The sequence below is a fragment of a genome, assembly GCF_019968985.1.
Source record: "MAG: Porospora cf. gigantea B chromosome Unknown PgB_NODE_36_length_59954_cov_119.657, whole genome shotgun sequence".
Classification (NCBI taxonomy): domain Eukaryota; phylum Apicomplexa; class Conoidasida; order Eugregarinorida; family Porosporidae; genus Porospora; species Porospora cf. gigantea B.
Window position 1 is genome coordinate 19,032 of NW_027178963.1, and position 14,263 is coordinate 33,294.

General features: G+C 54.8%; 8 protein-coding genes across 15 annotated transcripts; 3 read left to right on the forward strand and 5 right to left on the reverse strand.

Annotated features, from left to right (window-relative positions):
- Positions 1–24: 24 nt before the first annotated feature.
- Positions 25–929, reverse strand: KVP17_003654 (uncharacterized protein; the record flags this gene model as incomplete). Of its 2 annotated transcripts, XM_068521208.1 has the most annotated exons (2): positions 25–552; positions 579–929. In XM_068521208.1, the coding sequence occupies 2 exons, from the start codon at positions 927–929 to the stop codon at positions 25–27; spliced, it is 879 nt and encodes a 292-aa protein (XP_068374927.1). The 2 variants fall into 2 exon arrangements, with proteins under 2 accessions (XP_068374927.1, XP_068374928.1); XM_068521209.1 differs by lacking the exon at positions 579–929.
- Positions 930–954: 25 nt separating this feature from the next.
- KVP17_003655 (uncharacterized protein) lies at positions 955–2,753 on the reverse strand (the record flags this gene model as incomplete). Of its 3 annotated transcripts, XM_068521211.1 has the most annotated exons (3): positions 955–1,573; positions 1,601–2,512; positions 2,539–2,753. In XM_068521211.1, 3 exons carry the CDS (start codon positions 2,751–2,753, stop codon positions 955–957), a joined length of 1,746 nt encoding a protein of 581 aa, XP_068374930.1. The 3 variants fall into 3 exon arrangements, with proteins under 3 accessions (XP_068374930.1, XP_068374931.1, XP_068374929.1); XM_068521210.1 differs by lacking the exon at positions 955–1,573 and having other exon boundaries at positions 1,597–2,512; XM_068521212.1 differs by lacking the exons at positions 1,601–2,512; positions 2,539–2,753 and having other exon boundaries at positions 955–1,548.
- Positions 2,754–2,784: 31 nt separating this feature from the next.
- On the reverse strand, positions 2,785–3,801 carry KVP17_003670 (uncharacterized protein; the record flags this gene model as incomplete). The annotated part of the gene is made up of 1 exon (XM_068521237.1): positions 2,785–3,801. One exon carries the CDS (start codon positions 3,799–3,801, stop codon positions 2,785–2,787), a length of 1,017 nt encoding a protein of 338 aa, XP_068374955.1.
- A 63-nt stretch (positions 3,802–3,864) lies between these two features.
- Positions 3,865–7,059, reverse strand: KVP17_003650 (uncharacterized protein; the record flags this gene model as incomplete). Its single annotated transcript, XM_068521201.1, has 1 exon — positions 3,865–7,059. One exon carries the CDS (start codon positions 7,057–7,059, stop codon positions 3,865–3,867), a length of 3,195 nt encoding a protein of 1,064 aa, XP_068374921.1.
- A 523-nt stretch (positions 7,060–7,582) lies between these two features.
- KVP17_003649 (uncharacterized protein) lies at positions 7,583–8,830 on the forward strand (the record flags this gene model as incomplete). The annotated part of the gene is made up of 1 exon (XM_068521200.1): positions 7,583–8,830. The coding sequence occupies one exon, from the start codon at positions 7,583–7,585 to the stop codon at positions 8,828–8,830; it is 1,248 nt and encodes a 415-aa protein (XP_068374920.1).
- Positions 8,831–9,192: 362 nt separating this feature from the next.
- KVP17_003657 (uncharacterized protein) lies at positions 9,193–12,247 on the forward strand (the record flags this gene model as incomplete). Of its 3 annotated transcripts, XM_068521216.1 has the most annotated exons (2): positions 9,193–9,931; positions 10,005–12,247. In XM_068521216.1, 2 exons carry the CDS (start codon positions 9,193–9,195, stop codon positions 12,245–12,247), a joined length of 2,982 nt encoding a protein of 993 aa, XP_068374935.1. The 3 variants fall into 3 exon arrangements, with proteins under 3 accessions (XP_068374935.1, XP_068374934.1, XP_068374936.1); XM_068521215.1 differs by lacking the exon at positions 10,005–12,247 and having other exon boundaries at positions 9,217–9,972; XM_068521217.1 differs by lacking the exon at positions 9,193–9,931 and having other exon boundaries at positions 10,034–12,247.
- Positions 12,248–12,281: 34 nt separating this feature from the next.
- On the forward strand, positions 12,282–12,857 carry KVP17_003679 (uncharacterized protein; the record flags this gene model as incomplete). The annotated part of the gene is made up of 1 exon (XM_068521251.1): positions 12,282–12,857. One exon carries the CDS (start codon positions 12,282–12,284, stop codon positions 12,855–12,857), a length of 576 nt encoding a protein of 191 aa, XP_068374968.1.
- Positions 12,858–12,951: 94 nt separating this feature from the next.
- On the reverse strand, positions 12,952–14,187 carry KVP17_003673 (uncharacterized protein; the record flags this gene model as incomplete). 3 transcript variants are annotated; one of them, XM_068521242.1, is made up of 2 exons in its annotated part: positions 12,952–13,494; positions 13,525–14,187. In XM_068521242.1, 2 exons carry the CDS (start codon positions 14,185–14,187, stop codon positions 12,952–12,954), a joined length of 1,206 nt encoding a protein of 401 aa, XP_068374959.1. The 3 variants fall into 3 exon arrangements, with proteins under 3 accessions (XP_068374959.1, XP_068374961.1, XP_068374960.1); XM_068521244.1 differs by lacking the exon at positions 13,525–14,187 and having other exon boundaries at positions 12,952–13,239; XM_068521243.1 differs by lacking the exon at positions 12,952–13,494 and having other exon boundaries at positions 13,519–14,187.
- Between the last annotated feature and the right edge of the window lie 76 nt (positions 14,188–14,263).

Sequence of the window (14,263 nt, forward strand, 5' to 3'; positions counted from 1 at the left end):
ACGTTGAGATGTCAGCGATATGGTCTAGGCTTCGTTAGATAACATAGCATCACACCAGTACGCCCACAGTACAAGGCTGTCCGCCACGATACATGGGGCCTTGATACTGATGAAACTTTCTTGCCCGTCGATGCCCTCGTGGAATTCTGCCGATCTTATTCCAGGCATGTCACCGACCACAGTCGCAACGGCGTCTGCTAGATGTCTCTTCGCCGCAAACTCCACACACTTCACTTCGTCCATGCCCACCATCTTACGAAGCGTTGTAAAAATCCAACGAGTCATACGTTTCACCCCCGAGGCCTCCCCGCTTACATACAGAGCCTGTGTTCCCTTGCCAACAGCCTTGCAAACTGCAAAGTCTTCGTCTTCACTGGAAATCTTCGCCGCAAAGAGGAGTAGGTTCGGCACGCATGACAGTACAGTCGCCGGCAAAAATATGTATCGTTCTGTGTAAGTGGAGCGGCTCCGTAAGACGGCCTTTAACTTTTTCTTCGCCGCGGCAACGGCTTCGCGGCCACCGATAAGTACCACGACGTGACCCTGCTGCATCTGTGGACAAGCCACCTCCCGCTCACATCGATTTTCTTGATGCCCCGCATTCTGCGAAACTTGTCGAGAGTCACTCCCTTTTTGCCTATCAATAACGGAAGCAGACGCGGGGGAACGACCAGTCTTCCTACGTGGTGCTGCTCCAGGTACAGCTGGATTTGCTCACTCACAGTTTGCACAGCGCCGACTAGGCCGCTTATTGTCACCTCCTGCTCCTTCACCTCCACAGTAGAGATACCTGGCCATTCTTGGTACAATTTAATGTTCGATCCGCCTGTACCGATGAACAGCGGCACTACCTCTAGGGGAAGGGACAAGGTTATCGCTCGCAACCCAAGACTCTGGTCCTCTCTAGTGTCACAGGCCGTCGAAGTCATTAGGAAAAAAGAGTCATTACAGTCATTAGATGCTCTCGAGAATTTTGACGAACTCGTCAGGTCTCTCCATGTACGTCGAACCGTAGACGACCCTACAGTTCTCCAGAGATTCCAGCACCTGCGCCTCCTGGAAGGACCCTCCCCCCACAACGAACACCACCACGGTCGAGAAACTCGGAGTCCTTGCAGGCACCAGAGGATCCAGCACCTCGTAGTCTTTGACGGCAGCGGGGTCACGTGCGAGCTTGCCAATGTCATTCGCCAGCAAAGGCACACGTGGTGTTTGGATGAGGCGTCGAACGCCGTCCAGCACCTGGTCTTTGAGGCGGAGGGCGTGATCCATCTTGATGCCCAACTGATCTAAGCCTTTTGCAACTGAGGGGGCCGGAGCCGCCATGAGCGATTGGAAATCCTGCAGCTTGTCGATGGATTTCAGTGAGTCCAGAGGAATTCCCTGCGCCAGGAAGAGACCCTTTGCGTCACTGACGTGCTTCTCGGTCCGCTTGTTCCCCAGAGACAGGAGATACACCAGCATGCACCTCTGTAGATCACTTTTCATTGGGAAAGACAGATTTCGGATGGCTTTGATGTACGTCTCGGCCTTGGATGAACTGCCCATTGAGGAGTTCTCTAACTCCACCACTCTGATTAGGGAGCGCGTTCGCACTCACTCGTCTAGGCGGCGGTCTTTGACCGCCTGCAGCAGACTGGACGCCAGGCTGGTATGCTTCATCAACAGCCTTCCCTTTTCGGTGATCTCGGGAAGCGCGTTTAGCGCTGCGGAAAGGTCGTTCGTGCTACTGCTGGCCCGGACCTTATGGTGCTCCTCGTTAAACGCCTTCATAGCGGTGTCCACGGCTGTAGCAGTCTCAGGGAAAGTAAGGTTTTGGTACTGTACCCAGAAGGCATCGGTACCGTCAACGTCGTAAACCGAGTCCTTTCCTCCATCAGCTCCCGGTACCGTGACCCGATTTAGGTGCAGGCCAAAGACGTCGTGAAGAAGTGTTTGGTAGGACCAACCATGTTGTAACATCGGCACAAGATCAGCGATGCGGTCCTGAACAACGAGTGGCACCATTTTCCACTGCTGCATATGAGGTGCTTGAGCCACTGCGTCTCTTAGCCGGCCCGCGAGCCGCGATGCGATCACCTTGGCAGGCGACGACTCGGTGAGCGGACACAGAATGACGGGCATTATGGTCAACTGTCTACAGACGCTCTCGAGCCCGACAGTGATGCGCTCGATGACCGCCTCCACCTCCAAGTCCGCTCCATGGCTCATTAGCGTCTTGAATACCCCGGGCTGGTTCAGGTGGAAAGTATGAGCGCCTATGGCCACGAAGTCCGTGTAGCGATCCACCACCTGAGAGACCAGCGTGTGCATTCCCGCTGCGCTGGTGTTCCGTGCCAACGTCTCGAGCTGCAGGCTACTCACGGGTCTAATAAAATTCACATAGAACTGACGATACATCGGCAGGCTGCGGCTACTGCGATGTAAAATGTCCTCTTCCAGCCTTTGTAAGTTTTTCTCCGTCGGTTCAATAAAGTACGCAGCCGGCACATCCGAAATCGGGTCGCGGTGACTGTGTCATGAGGCCAGGGACCCCACCTATCGATGCTCATGTGGAGAGTAACCCCGTGCTGTCTCAGGGACCCAACTTTCATCAGGGTGGATAAGATTTCCTGGCCCTTTTGGTCGTATATGAGCACTTTCCACGACATCTGCTGGCTGTCGAACCCAGCTACGTCGTGCCCCACGCCACGCAAGGACAGCATGCCGGCCACGGAGTTCCGCTGTCTCTCGAGGATGTTCAACAACGCCATTAATCAGCAATAACCGTTTTCATGCTTGAGTTTAGTCACTCACGTCAACAACCTTCTGTCGTTTGGATGATGGCATATCTCGAGGCCCATCACGGCCCTCAGTTCGAAAGCGCTTAGCTATCACCCTGTTTTCCTTGGTGAAGAAGTTCAACAGCTCTTGTGACGGGGAAGCTTGGCGGCATCCCTTGCCAAATGCGGCGGCCCAACGCTTGAACCAAGCCCCCCAGAACTTCTGCTCGCCTGAGATTTCCTCTTCACGCTTTTTCGACGCTGGCTTCATACACTTGCATTTCTCGTCAGGATCGTGCTGACGAAAGACTTCAAGATGTGGAACCAGGTCCAGATCCTCGATTAGTGAGAAAACGAACGCCCTCGGGAAGTGCATCAACTCCTCATCGGATATTGTCAGCACTCTAGACTTCTGCTGTGCCTTCAGCTCGAGGCGTCTTTCCTCGTGAAGAGAATGCATATTGATTTCCTCGTAACACATGGCTTCGTAGGATACGCGATGGGCAAACTGCTGACAGAGCTCCGTCAGCATGCAGTCTGACAATTTTCCTGTGAAGAAGTTTGTCCTCGCAAAAGCAAGTCGAACCTTGCGTTCTTCGTCGTCGGTGAGCTGAACAACAGCTCCAAGGACAGGCCGGTAACGTGGCCTGTCACAGCTCCCTTCATTTGTTGCCAGCACGAAGAACAGCCCTTCAGGGTCCTCCTCGCTAATCTCCTTCAGGAGGTCAATGACTTCTTCTTTGGTGGAGTTGTGCAGCTGCTGCTTGTCCTTTGATTGCATTTCACGTATGTGAGGCTGTTGAAGAGGCCACACCGACGCCATTACAGCAGGCATGTCGTCTGCTGATGTACCAATCATATCAGCGGATGACGTGCACCGGTGTGCGATTCCCTCGAAATCCTTTTCTGAAGGAAGGTCCATGTACACCCTCTCCAGACCGAGCGCATTGAAAAATGCATCGTTAGCCTGAACCGTCCTTTGTAAGCTGTCTGGCACCAGTTGGTCGATCTCCGATCGACGACGAGTCCGAGACGTCATCGAATTCCAATATTTTTTTGATCACATGTGAGTCAAAGGGGGCAAGATAGATAACGACGCATCTCACGTGAAGTTCATCTCCTTCATGGCACGGCGCATGAGCCCACGAGTCCGTTCCTCAGTCGTCAAGGACAGCATGCGGTGCATAATGAGAACGACAGAAGCGTTCTTCGCCACACGTTGCGTGACAGAACCGGCCTTGTTAGTGGGGCACCGACTTGCGAGCTCCAGACTGATGAAGACCAGGCTTAAGGCAGCTTCGCTCCGCGGAGAATGTGCAATCAGCTCTGGAAGTCGAGCCAGTAGAGGTATCTGGTCACAGACGCAAGATCTTAGTGTATCGTGTGCCGCAGCGACTCGCGCAGTCTGTCTGTCCAGTAACCGCTTCAGCTTGCCGTGGTACGCGCGAGGGATGTCTAGGTCTAGTTCTCTCGTTTCTGTGTGCACGAGGGCGCTAAAAAATATCAGAATCGTCGTGACAAGTGGGGTATCAGCCCCCTCGAGAGTCGTAGCCACTCTTAGCGCTGCCTGGGCAAAGTCAACCAGTGACCAAGGAGGTAGAGCAGTCAAACACGAGGCCAGAACTCGCAGCTGGTTCGTAGTTTGTGGGTGGGTGGCATAGACGAACCTGCTCGCTTGCAGAGCGAGGGACCCTGTCAACCCAGACACTGCGACAGCCGCCACGCCTAACGCATCGGCGCAGTCAGTTTCCATAGTGTCCGTCACAGCGGCCAGAGCCATTTGACATGTTGTGGGTACGTCCATTAATACAGACCACAAGGTGCCTACGACGGTCGCCAACCGTTGGCGACACGTCGAAGTCGTCAGAGCTTTGCGGAGCTCAGGGAAATGGGGACTCGGTGGCGTGTCAATTGTGATGAGACGGCGGAGGAAAGGTACAGCAGTTCGCTGCCGCAGCAGAGCACAAAACCCCAGTGATAGCAATCTCTGCAAGTCCGACACTGGTAAAGCTCCATTCAGCACCGCAAACAACAGCAACCGCCGAAGACCACCAGCGTCCACAGCGCCGGCCGCCATAACAACCGGTACCAGCTTCACAACCTCCTCAGGACCCTTTGCAATCGCGAAGTCAACGAATAGCGGTAGCGACAGATCCACTGAGTATAGTAGGTCGGCAGAGCACCAGCAGCTGGCCGTGTGGAGCGCCTCGCGAATAGTGCTAGAGTCGTGGGCCACCTCCAGACACATGACAAGCAGATCGGCGAAGACGACCTCCAGGTCTCCAGTGTCTGCATCATTCAGGACCATCGGCAGTTGTGCCACCAATTCGAGCAACTTGACTGACTCGCTGGATGTTTCCCCTTGCGACGCCAGCCTGCCCAAGCCGGGGATCAACAGAGCGAGTCGCAAGTCCTTCCCAACAGTATGGGCAGTCAGACCGGTGAGGAATCGTACCCAGTCGGCAGTGGTCTCCATAGCGTCCACCACTGTCAGTAGTAAATCGCATCTCTGCCGCACTAGATTTCCGAGCAGCTCAAAGTCCAGCTCGGCGGTTTCCAGCCGTGGGCCCGGGAGCAGGACTCTCTCGGCGTTGGGATAGATGTACTCACGCAGAATGTCGCCAGTGAAGGCGGCCCTCGCGATTTGGGCGTCGGAGTCAGCGCACTTTTGGCATGACCAGCTGCACAGCGCCAATTGCAGCGACATCAACGGGTCCACCACGCCGTCAGCTCGCATGAGTTTCAGGATCTCTCCAGCGGTCGAGCCGAGGCCTTTTACCTGCAGAACCCGCTCCATCTGCATACACAGATAGCACCGGTGGTGGTTGAGGACACTCAAGTCAGTGACGTCTTGAAGAACGCCGACAAGACGAAGGACTCCAGAGGATAAGACGGCGACGTGAGCTGACGTGCAACAGCTGTCGATGTTTTGGAAAAACAGGGTCATCATCTGTCCGACGACGGAGGCTAGCATGTCGGAGTCTGCCTTTATGCTGTCTAAGGCGTTGGACACCAGGTGGTGCAGAAATTCAAACGAGTGGTCGGTCAACTCACAGCGGAAGAACCGGTCAGAGCACATCTTCATTAGGTGTAGGAACGGCTGCTGCAGCGGACTCTCCATGCACCCCACTACGAGCGACCGTAGCCGCGCCGACGATGACCCCGCGACCTTAGCTTCCTCTAAAAGAAAGACTGCAGCGGATGCGTAGGCGGCGGCGAGGTCACTGGGGGTTTGAGAGCACGCTACGAAGTGAGGGAAGACCCTGCACAGCTCCGACATCGCTGACTTGAGGAGGGCGGGTCTGGTCCCACGCAGCAATATCGGCAGCGATCTGAGGGTGTCGATCAGGTTCAAGAGGGTGTCCTCTGTCATGATGCCTTCGAGACCAGCTGCCTCGACCTCAAGATACTTCAAGACGTGGTTGCACACAGCCACTTTGACAATGTCGTCAGCCGTCATACAGGCGAGCAGACGGTCCTGGAGCGTATCAACCCCCCGTTTAGACGCATCAGTGAAGCGAATCGGAAAGTACGCGAAAAGGTTGAGTGCCACTCTAGCAGCAGTTTCTGGCATGAGCAGATCGGAGTAGGTTTCGAGCAAGGCGGGCAAGATACGAAAGATTAGACCGATGTTCTTCGGCGAGCTCTCGTCCTCCAGCTGTCTGATGTAGCACTCCACCGGATTCTGCAACTTCTGCCTCACAACGTCGGGAAAGTCGGTAAGCAGACAGAGAAGTATCGAGAATGCCTTGAACCGCGTCAGCTGCCCAAATGCGCCGATGTAGATCTCCTTCGTAATCACTGAGACCAACTCGCCTGCAAAACCGTAGAAGGCTGCAGAAGTTTCGTCTGGCATGTCGTGCAGCAGCTGTCGCGCCTCTTCAGCGCAAAGCATTTCCATAGAAACCACCAAGAACCCCAGGCTCGCGTCAGTCGTCTGCACGTCGCTAGACAGCAGTTTCACATGCAACAGGCTCAGTTCCAGAAACAGGACTCGCAGAGGATCGTGAGCCAGCAATGTGCCACCGTCGAATTGGGAGATGATGGTGGTAAAGTGTTTGATGGCCTCACTGCGCTCCCTTGTCACTCGGCTGGTTATCAGGTGATCGAACACGAGCAGAACGTCAACTACATTGAAGTCCTCTTCAACCATGGTTGCCGCCGCTCGCTGGAGGGCAGCGGCTTTCACTTTTTCGTCCGGCTCCATGACACCGGACGTTGTGGCCATTCCCACTGCGTGACTGGTGGGATTGAGGAAGATCTGGAGGTCGTTGACCACCGTGTCAACCTCCGCCATAATTCGCTATTAGTACCATTGTTTCAAGAAATCAGAGAAAAAATTCACTCGTACGTTTCTTGGACAGAAAATAATTCCCCCGAATGTATGAATCTATTATCTTTCTTTTCTGTGGTAACCTGACCAATGGACGGGTTGTAGCTTCCACAACATCTTCCACGCCAATAAAAAGAATAACGAAAAAGATAACAATATCAAAAGAAACACGTCGCCAAGGTCTAAATAATCAGCCAATTCTCTGAATGACGTACCTATCTAATCTCCAGGGAAACAACAGGCAGGTTCCGGAATTGTTCGCACACAGGCCCAGACTGCTAATCACACCTGACCACAGGTCTGCAGAGACCTCAAGCCTGACTGTAACGTCCAGACCACTGACAGTTGACACGTCCAACTCGGAGTTCGAGTCTTGGCCCTTCAGAAGGATGAAGGGTCTTGCCGACGCCTCGTCGATGCTCTCGGCCTGGGAGGATATTCGCGCGGAGGACTCGTCGTAGGTCCCCTTTGCAAATCAATATGAAACATGTCCAGCATCCCGCAATCGCAGCCCATTCCTGTTGAGGGGCCGGCTCATGTTTATTTGAAGCTGCCAGTCAACGAGGAGGCCTTGTCAAATTTCTCTAACCTGCTCTTGCTCACATCTTCTGCGGAAACTGCAGGAGTCGAGGCGGAGAATGCCAACTGGCAACCGCATCAAGGCGTTAAACCGATAGGGAATCGAGGCAGCTCGACCATGGCCCTTTCTCGTATCGATGGGAGGAGCAGCGTGCACTGGCCACTTCCGGATACCATCCGGCAGCACGTTAGACGAATCGCCCAAGCTTTCCCCAAGAACAGTGTGGTGAGCCGCTCCGCGATGCAACACTCAGCTGCACTTACCGGGTCTACGGCCATTGCTGCTCGAGGGGATTATCAACTTTGGAGGGAACGGGCTGGTCATGGCTGCGCTGCCACAGGAGGACCAGAGCGAAGAGACCAAGGTGGCCGTCAAAATAGTTCAGGGGTCAGCCGTGGTGGGCCTGTATCTGCGTGCGCGCTAACGCTGTTCCAGCAATCTCTTGCCCATCTCGAGGCGCTGGAAAGAGAGGCAGACATATGTACCTCCGTCAAGCACTGTAACCTCAGCCGTACCCAAGGCGTGTTCATTCTGGACCCGAGTTGGGTGGTGTTCGTGATGGACTTCCTGCCCGGCTCAACACGTAGGCTCTACGTCGAGTTTGGTGCACTGCCTGAGGACGAGGTGCTATCAATGGGCAAGTCTGTACTCAGTGCACTTCTGTACCTTCATGTCCAGGCGTCACCGACACACGCAGTGGTTCACTTGGACGTAAAGTCTGCCAACGTGCTCGTGGCTTTTGACGGACGGGCATGCTTAGTGGACTTCGGCTGTTCCCGAAGGTGTCTGAAGGGCAGCTCTGTTCACGTCGAAACCGTTGGAACCCCTCGTTGGATGGCGCCTGAAGTCGCTCTCAGCAACATGACGCGGTCGTCTGAGAACCTGCCACCCGTAACTGAAAAGGCCGACGTGTGGTCACTGGGTATGTTTTTGCTCGAACTGGCCACCGGAGAAATGCCATTCGGAGAACTCTCGGACGAGCAGGCCATGTATCTGCTTGCTGATGATCAGGCCGACGTCTGGCCCCACTTAACCTCTCCCCCAGTATCGCAGGCCTTGTCGTCGCTGATTGCCAAAATGTTGGCACGGAACCCGAACGACCGACCATCAGTGGAGGAAGTGATGGAGGCCCCTCTGTTCGCTAGGTGCAAGTAAGGATGCCATTATTTATTTCTACGCATGTTGATATGCCCTCTATCTATTTATCAAGGCCCACAAAACGTGTAGAGGGCCCACAACCTTTTCAGACGACATCGCACCTTTTTCGAATTGTTCAAGAAGCTGTCCAAATTGAAGATGCAAAGGGACAACGTTCGCGCTATGATGGACAACATCACAGGAAGGGGGCTGAGTCACTAGTCTTCGCAACGTACTCATGTTTTCTAGGGTCTGAGTACTGGACATTTTGGTGAAGTGTGAGAATATGTTATTTAGATGAAGGCAGCATTGCAGAGTGGGGTCAGAGGTTTTTTTGAGGATTTCTGTTCGCGAAAGGTGACTGTAATTGACGGAATATTATGAGGAGTTTGAAGCACTCGCTGATGAAGTCCTGGTCTTCCAGCGCTGCGGACCCTCAACCCGATAGGGAGAGCAGCCCCTTCAAGCGAGCGGTTTCTGGGGCGGCAAGCCTGACCACTACCTCAGCGTTGCAGGGCAGGAGCCGCCGACTCAGCTCCGTTGAGGAGGAGCAGAACTGGAAAGGCCCTGCATTGCAGGCAGTTGTGCTGGTGGTGGATTTCGACCATACACATGGCCCTGTGATCGAACACGTATTCCCTTCCCACTTGGAAAGGAGCGTCGTAAGTGCGAAACGCGAGCCATTGGTTTATGTGGAGCGTGCAACCTTGCCCGCGGAGCCACCGCCTGAGGACTGGTATTCTGACATAGGTAGCGTGGCACACGCAATACCATTCCTGGCGTTGCCTGACGTCGCGCATAACGCCGAGAACCAGAGAGTGGCGCTGGCACTTCCCACACCGCGAGGCCGAATTTTCTTCGGAGTCTCGAGCTGCAGACGCCTGCACCTTCAGACCTGTGACAGCCAGCGACCCTTTGCCTTGAAGGCGGTTTGCGCTGTCAGTCCGCTCCCCTGTTGGTCCACGCTCATCTCAGAGGTTGAGAGGGCTGCTGACGCCTTTGTTGGGAGTCAGTTTCAATGCCTGAGCGCTGTGTCCAGTCTTTATGCGAGCATTGCCCTCTGCGGTGGCTATTTCCAAGAGATACCACTCAACGCTCTCACAGCAAAGTTTAAAATCAGTGAGGACTTTTACTGTATTCTCTGGTTCTCTGTAATTTGATACGTGATTCGTCATCTTACGATATTTTGCAGAGTCCTTTTTTACTGTTCAGAAAGCTCTCATGTTGCAGCTACGAGTTCTCGTATACTCAGACTCGCCTTCCGAGGTCTCCGAGGCGGTTCTTGCGCTGCTCAATCTGCTGCCAGGGCTTGGCAATTTCGGACTAAAACCGGAAGACGAGGCACACATGAAACTTCTTGGACTGCCACTGAGCATCGTGGGGCCAGACTATCCTGTCTTTCCTTACGTCGGGCTGCAGCACCACGAGGACTTCGCTACGCGTAAGGGCTGGCTGGTAGGTTGTACGAACCGCGTCTTCCTCACCATGACTTCCCTAGAGCCAGACCTCACGATTAATCTTGTTGACAGCACCATTACGGTTGGAAAGACGTCCCAAGCAGCACTGCAGGCGTCAGAGTACGAGCTGCGACTGTCTAAGCGGCTAAAGCTGATGCGGCGGCCATCGGAGAAGAGTAGTCCCAAGACAGGACGTTGTGTGGAAAGCCTCCTCCCACGTGTAGTGAGGGGGTTCTGCACGTCGAACTTGCTGATGGACGATTCGATAGACGATGAGAACGGCTGTCAGATGCTGGAAGAGGGCGAGGAGACCCGAGTGTATCATTTTTTCCTTGAGGTATTCCTTAGAATGTGTGCCTTTAAGCTGGGTCCATCAAAGTCGATACCAAGTCTTTTGGATTCGGGAAAATGGAACCTCTTGCAAGATTTTAATCCTCAGTTCGTCCGGGCATGGACCCAGACAGACAACTTCTCCCGGTGGCTGGACTCCCAAACGTTGGACCCGTTTCCTGTGTTCGTGCGTCCCCCGCGAATGGGCGCTGCTCGGTACACCTACATAAACGGAGACCTCTATGAAGGCTCATTTTCCAACAGTCTCCGACAGGGCAAGGGCTGTTACACTGCACTCACAGGGATCAAGTACGAAGGGGATTGGTGCAACGACGAAAGACACGGCAAAGGCGTGCTGTTCGACGTGTCAACGGGATACATGTACACTGGCGACTGGGTTCACGACCAGAAGAGCGGCCAGGGGCACCTCTACAACAACCACGAGCGATACTGGGGCTCCTTCGCCGCGAATCGTTTCCACGGCCAAGGGACACACAAAGATTCCTTCGGAAACCAGTACGTGGGCGAGTTCTTTGGCGGATGCTTCCATGGCAATGGAACTCTGACCAGGCAGTCCGGAGAGGTGCTGAAGGGCGAGTGGAGCAACGGCAAGATGCAGGGGCGCGGGTCCCGGACATTCGTCGACGGTCGACGGTACGATGGGGATTTCGACTGCCATCGCTTCCATGGATACGGAGTCATGCTGTTTCCCGATGGATCCAGTTTCGAGGGCCAGTGGGGGCGGGGGCGGCGGAATGGAGACGGCCACATGCGTGTACCAGATGGCGATGGCTACCTGGATATCGAGGGGGTCTGGACGGTTGACGTGCCTGATGCTTCGCACTCGCAGTGGTCTCTAAAGTACCCCAATGGCGACACCTACTGCGGTGAAATCCGTGTCTTCCACAGAGGCTCCGACGTGAGTGTTGATACCTGGAAAGCCTTGCGCCTGACTGACCCTACCAGCCAGAGCTCGCTGTTACAGGTGGTACGCAACTGCACGGGCCAGCCCGCATCCGAGTTGCCAGTCATTCTCCCCCACGGGAAAGGAACTGCTAAGATGCTCACCACTGCTGACGTCTTTGATGGACAGTTTTTCTATGGCATGTGTCATGGTCAGGGCGAGTTTTTCAGTCATCAGGGCTGGCGATATCGGGGTGACTGGATGTTCGGAAATATGCACGGCGCGGGATCTGTGGTCGAGGAGACCGGAAAGGTGGAGATTGGCTTCTTCAGGGCGGGACTGCTTGAGATGACAGAGGAGGCGCGGCTGCGTATTGCTCTGTCGGCGCCGTTAGACCTCCACAAACCTCCCCGACTGCCCAAGAAACCAGGACCAGAGGATCTGCGACGTGACGAGTGGGCCTTCATGCTGTGTTTTTGGACATCGGCGATCAACTCCAGCCCTTATGTCCTTTCCTCCAACACAGAGGCCGCCGGAGACGACTCGGCCAAAGACGCAGAGTTCTTGGAGGACCCCGACCTCCAGACTATGCACAGCCGCCGCGAGGCGGAGGGCAGTCCGCAGGAGTCCCTCGACGGACCGCCGTTGACGGCTATGGAGACGTTGGCCCCGCAGTCGGCTAAGATGGAGAGAAAGAGACGAGACCGTAGCCCCTACGGAGACGAATGTGAATGCGAGCTGTAACTCCGATACTTGATGGTGCATGCAATATTTCGCCATGCGTCGTGCAAGTTTCACTCTACTCAGTCTGACCCTGGCTGTCAACATAAGTGGTAACAGTGGCGCGCTCAACGAAAAAGCTACGCCGGAGACCAATGGTAAGAACATTGCCCGCCTGATCGAGGCGGAGAATGTTGACGGAGCGATAAAAACAGCTGATGAGATGGAAGAGGCGGTCAAGAAGGCAGAGAAAGGCAGTAAAAGTGTGGCAGAACTGATAGGCAGTGGCGGGGAGGCTATATCTGAAGCCTCCAAGGGCCTCAGCGGCCTCAGTGGTAGTGTCGACGACGAGAGCCAGCTTCTCAATCTCGATCGAGACACGACCAAGGAGATGAAAAAGGTGAACTCGGAGCTGTCAAACCTCGACAAAAAAGCGAAAGGGTCGGAGCCGGAATCTGCGGAGCAGGAGGATGAAGGCTGGTCGTGGTGGAGTATTCTGTGGATATTCCTGGGACTGGCGGTTGCGGTTATCGCTGCGGCCGCGGTGTACTTCATTTACCGACCGAAGAGAACGCAGGTACCTCTCGCAGACCTGGATGACTTCGTTGCGGAGGAAACTGGCAGCTCCCATTAATGAAAACGATATGAATGCAATCAAAACTTCAGACCTCCCTAGAGACCACGCATTAAAAATTCTATCCTCGATTGGCGACAGTAGTTGTCTTACGTTAGATCGGAGTCGCGGGAGGTCGCGCTTTCAGAGCGGAGCAGCGCGCTCGAGGACTGGAGGCTTGTGGTAGTGACGTCCGGGTCTTCAACCGCGCTGCGTTTGGCGTCTGGGCGTCGACGTCGACTCTGGCAAAACGTTTTCCAACGCGGGTCTCAGTGCTCACCTCATCGCTCTCCTCGACTTTCAAGGTGGGCGGCGTCCGCGCCGTTGCCATTAATGACGTGGGCTTGCCAGAGCTCACGCCCCACTCATCTCCGGAGACCATGAAGTAAGGCGTGAAGGGCATAGTCACAGGTAACAGCGGGCAGACCAGAGACCGGTCCGCCTGCAGCCTTTCCCACACAACCTCCGGTCCCTTTATGTACTTGTACTCGATGATTTCGCCAGGCAAAGCCGTGATCAATACTGGCTCGCTTGTCCAAACAGGGTATGAGTCTTCTGTAGTTCTCAGGGGGATTGCCAGGTGGGGTGACCAACCGCCGAGGGATGAGCAGGACCCGACAACCCTAACTGTTTCGCCCCAGGCAGTCACGCATGACAGCTGAATCCCTCCACTCCCAGTCCCTCACACGAAAGAGTACGAATACCTGCACCTTTCCGTCCATGGAGGGTTATTAAAATCGGCGATTGAGAATTCCCAATCGAAACTCCAGACGCATTTCTGTAGGCACGAGAATCCATGACCATAAACCTCAGAGCTCTTCCGTCTTCCTTCGGGTTCGCCCGCGACCGCGCTTGGCGCTGCCTGTTCGTCTGACGGGGGTACCCGGTTGGTCAGTGCCTGTTCGCGGCTGGAAGAGATGAGCAGGGTGTGATTTGCGCTGTACTCACCGGCGTGGCCTGCGACGTATCTCGCTCGTCTTCTGCGTCGGAGGTGCTGCACTTGTGGAGTCGCAGAAGAGAGAAGGGCTTCGAGCAGGGTATCTCCCACCCGTGCGACAGCTGAGTCCTTCCACCTCAAACCTACATCTGTGTGGTACTGAACGTGCGCGTATAGCAGTGCCATGCGCATCATCTCTACCATGACGCCGGCGGGCATGATAGAGACCAACCCCTGACCTGATCCTCTGAGTGTCCGAGTGCCGCCTGTTTCCGTTTCTGCCTGAATTTTTTTAATCACGGCATCCACTCCTGTCTCCGACCCCCATACGTAAGCCGAGTGCTCGTACCCGTTCTCAAGCATGTAGTGGTAGATGATGAGGTTCAGCTCCTCGGCTGAGAGGTGAGCCGGCATCGAATCTGTGTGGTTTTATGAAATTGGATGTTTTGCACAGGTTACCAACGATGACATCAGACCGATGTCAATTGAC